The sequence below is a fragment of the Gavialis gangeticus genome, unplaced genomic scaffold (genome assembly GCF_001723915.1).
Source record: "Gavialis gangeticus isolate Ggan-Ray unplaced genomic scaffold, GavGan_comp1, whole genome shotgun sequence".
Classification (NCBI taxonomy): domain Eukaryota; kingdom Metazoa; phylum Chordata; order Crocodylia; family Gavialidae; genus Gavialis; species Gavialis gangeticus.
The window spans coordinates 3,390,844-3,396,928 of NW_017728973.1; the positions used below are offsets into that span (position 1 = coordinate 3,390,844).

General features: G+C 41.5%; 1 protein-coding gene across 1 annotated transcript; it reads left to right on the forward strand.

The window, feature by feature from the left end:
- The first annotated feature begins 324 nt into the window (after positions 1–324).
- Positions 325–4,601, forward strand: LOC109290196 (keratin, type I cuticular Ha6-like). The gene is given in 8 exon segments (XM_019506611.1): positions 325–780; positions 1,267–1,349; positions 1,770–1,926; positions 2,599–2,760; positions 2,872–2,997; positions 3,521–3,656; positions 3,659–3,740; positions 4,273–4,601. Coding segments are annotated over 8 exon segments (1,347 nt in total). The 3' UTR covers positions 4,418–4,601.
- The last annotated feature ends 1,484 nt before the right edge of the window (positions 4,602–6,085 follow it).

Here is a 6,085-nt window from a genome sequence, read left to right on the forward strand (position 1 = left end):
GTCAGCAGGGTTTGTTGTTTAGGTATGAAGAAAGGTCCCTTTGATGTAATAAAAGTAACATTAAAGTGGCAAAAATTAGCTTGATGAGTCCTGACTGATGGAAACTTTTTTATGAGGAAATTAACTAGACAAGCAGCTGAATAACAGAACAGTGCAATGTATTTAGGAAACTGGTGTCAGGTTTCCTGAGAGAAACAACTGGTGTATTTTGCCAACACCCATTGCGCAGGGTATAAAATTGTGCCACTGAGGAAGGACAGCTTTAGATTGGCAGTTTGGGCTTTCCAGCTAATCTGAAACCTGCTAGCCTTAACTACTAACGTTATGACTTCCAAGTATTATACCCAAACTATCTCTTCTGAGCCTGGGAAGGGATCGTGTGTCACAGGTGGTGCTTTCACTCGGCTTTCTTCAGTCTGCTCTGGTAGTCCTTCCAGGTTTCCAGGTCTCTCATATGGTGGAAGACATAGTTCAGCTTCTTCTGTTAAACTGGGATCTTCTGGATTAGGAAGCTGGTTGCCTAGTTCTTTTCTACCCTCTGGTTATTATGGCCCAGGGTTTGCTGGATGGTGTGATGAAGGGATTTTCAATAGTAATGAAAAGGAAACTATGCAGTTCCTCAATGACCGCCTGGCTTGCTATTTGGAGAAAGTGTGTCACCTGGAGCAGGAGAATGCTGACTTGGAATGCAAGATTCGTGAGTGGTATGAATGTCAAGTCCCCTACGTATGCACTGATTTCCAGGCTTTCTATAAGACCTTGGAGGAGCTTCAGCAACAGGTAAAGGCCCATTAAAGCTTTCCTAACCACTTGATAGGTTGTCCATGAAAACAGGTGGTGTTTACTGGGCACTATCAGGTCTAAAAACATTTCAAATTACCCATTTCTGCTTTGGGAGAAGAATGGGAAAATGTATAAATGCTGAAAGAATATTTCTTATCTGTCCCTAATTATGAGTCATCTTCCATTTATTTTGATTTCCTTCCATGCAAACCTCTGTGATGTCTCACTGCTTATAGCTGTAAATAAGCAATACTTGAGGATTTTCTGAATGGGAATGACAGGTTTCAGAGCATGAACTATTTCTGTTAAAGAAATAAAGCCTATATAAATCAAAACATCTAAACACATTCATTTTGGATGTATTGCTCACAGTGCAAAAAATCTTTGGGCTAGGAATCAGTATTCTTACATAGTGCATCTTGTTACTATTCTGAGTTGCTGTGATTCTTTGTTTCATCCAAAGTCTTTTGTCTTATTTTCCAGATTTTGTATGCCAAGACAAACAATGCCAAGTTGGTCTTGCAGATCGACAATGCCAGGCTGGCTGCTGATGACTTCAGAACCAAGTAAATACAGATTGAATCAGTCTATGATTCATATTTATTGTCACTAAGTCTTCCTTCTTTAACTTAGAAAGCCATCCAATCACTTCATTTTCTGAAGGATCATTTTCATTCTAATGATTTATCACTTGCTCTTAGTGCAAAGCAGAATTAAGAGCTTCTAGAAAAAATCTGTTTGTTTTTGATCTGCAGAGAGAAAATAATGGCACACTTTAAAAATAAATGCTGTCAGCACCACTCCTACCTGCCCATAATGAGATATCTCAGGTCCCTCAAAATGTTATTAACTAGAGAAAAAAGATTATAATAAAAGTAAACTAGTATAAAATCAACAAGTAAGTGACTGTTTTGGTGGAGTTTCATTTTTTTTATAAATTTGTTTTGCCATGGCCTGGGATTTATTCACTTATGCTGTGCTTTAAGGTTTGAAAGTGAACAAGCTATTCGCCAGAGTGTTGATGCTGACATTAATGGCCTGCGTAGAATTATGGATGAACTTACTCTATGCCGAGCTGACTTGGAGATGCAACTGGAATCCCTGAAGGAGGAACTGCTCTGTCTCAAAAAAAATCATGAGGAGGTAAGAATAGAAATAAATAAATAATTAACAGTGTCAAGGCTGAACTAGTTACAACCTTATCGATACTATGTAATTGGGCATGAGGACAGAAGGATATGTATTTGTTAGGAAAAAGAACATTGTTATAATGCAGGAGCCTAGAAAATGACCAAGTGGTTGATATAGGTCTCTCTAGTCATGCATGGCAGCATTATGTATTAAAACAATGGTAATCAAACTGTAAACAGTTTAAATTCCCCTTTAAACATTGCATTAATGTTTACTCATTATGTTATTTTTGGTATTGCAAATATTCACTGTAACCTTCATAAAGAAATTCCACCAGTTCTTTTTAGTCCATAAAACCATTGTAGACACCAAGAATCTATAGGGAAATAAATAACACCTTGCAGCAAGCAATAACACTGGAAAAGATTTTTAAAAGGGTACAGTGATTTTTATACCTCGATTTTTCAGTGTCCAACTTTGGCCATCTTCCAGTGTCTTGATTATGAGAAGGTGCACACTCAGCTGTGAAAATTTACCCCTTTTAAAAAAGGTGTAACTGGGAAATAAAATATAAGGCACAAAAGTCACTGGTCACTTTTGGAAACAGCCCCAGTGTGATCTGGGGTGGGGTAGAGGTGGCCAGTTTACAAAGCAATCTCTCATTTTGCACATCTGCCTCTGCAGGAAGCCAGCGCACTGAGATGTCAGCTTGGTGCCAGAGTCAATGTGGAAGTTGATGCTGCTCCATCATGTGACTTGAATAAGGTGCTAAATGATATAAGATGTCAGTATGAGAACTTGGTTGAAAACAACCGCAAAGATGTTGAGGCCTGGTTCTCAACCAAGGTGGGTAGTTCATCTAGCTCAAGTTATCATGAAGGTCCAAATTTTCTGCTCTTCCTTTAAAACAGTCATGCTTTCTTCTCAATATTCCATTTTACTTTATTTTTATTTTAGATGGAAGAACTGAACCAGCAAGTGATCTCCAGTGGAGAACAGCTGCAGTGCTGCCAGACAGAGATTACTGATCTGAGACGTACTATACAGGCCCTGGAGATTGACCTGGAAGCCCAGACAAGCATGGTGCACAACACATTTTTATCATTCTTTTACCTAGATGATCAGGCAAAATTGTTAGGTATTTTTGCTGCTAATTCTAGACAATTTACTAGATAAAGAATATACAGTACACAGCATACGCAAGGTATCTAAGTATATCTAGTACTGAAGGAAAAACAGTCTTCAGTAATGCACTTGCCAAAGGGTCCAGAAATGGCACGTGGAATTAATTAACACGTCTGAGTATTAGTTGATCAGCCTCAAAATCAGACTGGAATTAAATGTGTTATAATCTTTAAAAGTTTCAGTCTACATTATGCCTTAGTGATCAATTGCCAATGTATACAAAACTTATCCTGATCTTTAACCAAGTTGCAGGAGTCACCCTACACGTTAGATACAGAATCAGCAAGGAACAGATGTTGATCTGGAATCAGGACTAGCTGGGCCCGTTTATAATTGCACAAACCTGAAATGAACATTTTTGAGAGCTGGGGGCACTGGCTTATTTCACCACTGTTTACATTCATTTTCTTTTCCTTTGTAGAAATCCACTCTTGAATGCACCTTGCACAAAACTGAAAACCGCTATGCCTCCCAGCTGGCCCATCTCCAGTGCCTGATCACCAACATGGAAGCCCAGCTAGCTGAACTTCGATGTGACATGGAACGCCAAAACCAAGAGTAAAGGTTCTTCTTGATATCAAGACCCGCTTGGAGACTGAGATTGCCACCTACCGCCGGCTACTGGAAGGGGAGGACTGCAAGTATGTGTAATAAAAAGTTATTGGCAGGGCTCTTTTTAAAGGAATAAAATTCTTGGTAATAAGAAACTATTGAAATTCACTGAAATACAAGACTGAAAAAACAAGATCAGATTTAGATTTTAGGCCTTCACTATTTACGTGATGCCAATTGTTGATAGCTTGCTCTGACTTCAGGATTATTGAGCTTTTTTTTCTGCTGCTTGGTTAGCTCTTTTTTGTCTGATTAAAAATGTTCTCTTTTGGATTTTACTATATGAAGCATAGATCGCATAGGATCTCTGTGTTATCCCCATACACACACAACCATATACCTACAAGTTAAATTTTCTTCCAAATGAGTATGTGATACATTTATTTTTGATTTGGTGAGTACCAGAGAAGGAGAGAATAAATGGCAGTCCAAACCCAAAGTAGTCAAGTGAGTTTTATTTCAGTAAATTTACAGTATAATCTCTTGTTGTAGTGTCTGATTTTTTAATTACTTTTCTCTTATGCTAAATGTGTGGATAATTACCCTTTTTTTTCTCCCCAGACTTCCCAGTTTCCCGGGTGTCCCAGATTGTGCACCAGCTTCCCAAATCACTACAAAAATCCGCACCGTCACTGAAGAGATTAAGGATGGGAGGGTCATTTCTTCCCGAGAACAAGTCCAGCATTGCCCCCCTTTAGTACTCTAAGGCAAAATATAAGGAGACAAGCCACTGCTGCAAAAGTGACAGGGAAAATGCGTCCTACTCAAATGCTGAAAAATAAAGGATCTTTATTAGTAAAATTCTGTTTTCTTGCATGTGTTCAACTTCTCAAAACGTTGGTACATGTATCCATTTTCAAAATGTCTTTTACATTAGGTTTCCAGTTTTCTGTAAACTTTTAGCATCTTCTGAGATGCAGCAATGCTCCTTTAATCAGTTTCCTAATAAAACTTACTTCTTTGGCATATAAACTTTGTTTTCATTTAAGTGCTTATTTGTGTTTTTAAATAGTGGTTTGGAGCCAGATAGCTTGCTCATTTTCACTTGGTAAGGGAAATCCAGAGCAGCGTATGTGAAGATTATACACTTCTCAAAAGTTGCGTCAGAGAGCAAGTCACGAATGTTCTCCTCAGTTTGCTAAGGGAATAGTCCCCTCTTGTTCCTTCATTTCCTATTTGGTAATAGGCCTGTGCCTATAGGCAGATATTTGATCTGGCCGCTTCGGATGTCAGTGATCTGATTCGGAGCTCTGGATCAGTTTGCCGCTTCGATCTGGCTGAAGCAGCTCCAAAGCTTCGGAGCCACCTCAGAGATCCAGCCATACGGTATAATGGAGGATCAGTGAAATATCTATAACTTTGTTGTTTTGGATTGGGGTGAAACTTGCAGGGGTGGTAGCCTCTGCTGATAGGCCCAGCTCTGAAAAGTGGTTTGTACATTCAAACAAGCACCTAACCTCATCACCAAAACTGAAGTGAACTTCCTACAGCTCAAAACACAAAACCTGCCAACTATCTCCAGTACCCCCACAAACTGCACACCCAAATCTATCAAAGACAACAAAACCCAACCAGCAAGCATCAGGCATGTCAAAAACGTGACAGGTCTGGGCATTCCCCAGCCAGGACTTTGTGCGTGCATGCATTAGCTGGAGGTTATGGCACCTCCTCCCTGCCTTTCACCAGGGGATTGTTGGTCCTGGCATTTACAGGGCTGCCACGCCCCCAGAAGTCCCACCAGGCCTCCCTACCCTGGCAGGGTGCAGTTCTAGTGGTCATGTCCAGGACCTGGGGCCTCCTTCCCCATAGCCCCAATCCCATACCTCCAAGTTCGTCCTGGCAGGGGAATGAGCTCAGCAGGGACATGTTCTTCCCCTGCTGGCTGATGATTCAGTTAGTGCCCCCTCCAGCTGAGAGCGGGGCATTATTCGGCTTTTAAAAAACTCAAAAAAGGAAACTGGTGCCGATGGAGTGAGGAGGGTGGCACTCAGTCCGTCTGCAGGTGGAGCTTGGTGAACCCCAGCAGCGGGAGGTTCAGCTTTAGGAACACCAGCTGCTCCACCAACGTAGGATCCAAGAAGGTGCGGTGGGTTGTCACAACATCCCCAGCAATGCTGAACACCCTCTCGCTTGCAACACTGGTCGGTGGACAGGACAGGTGTTGCCAAGCAACCGTGGCCAGATCCTGCCACATCTGGGTGTAGTTTGCCCACTAGGCCCACGGGTTGCAGGCCAGTGGCTCCACATCCTCAGCGAGATAGGTAGCCACCGAAGCCTCGGCACTACCTGCCCGAGGCTGGTGTTTGATATGTTTGGACCCCAGCATTGAAGCCATGCCCATGGCCCACATTGGCAGTAGCTGGTGTGGAGGAGA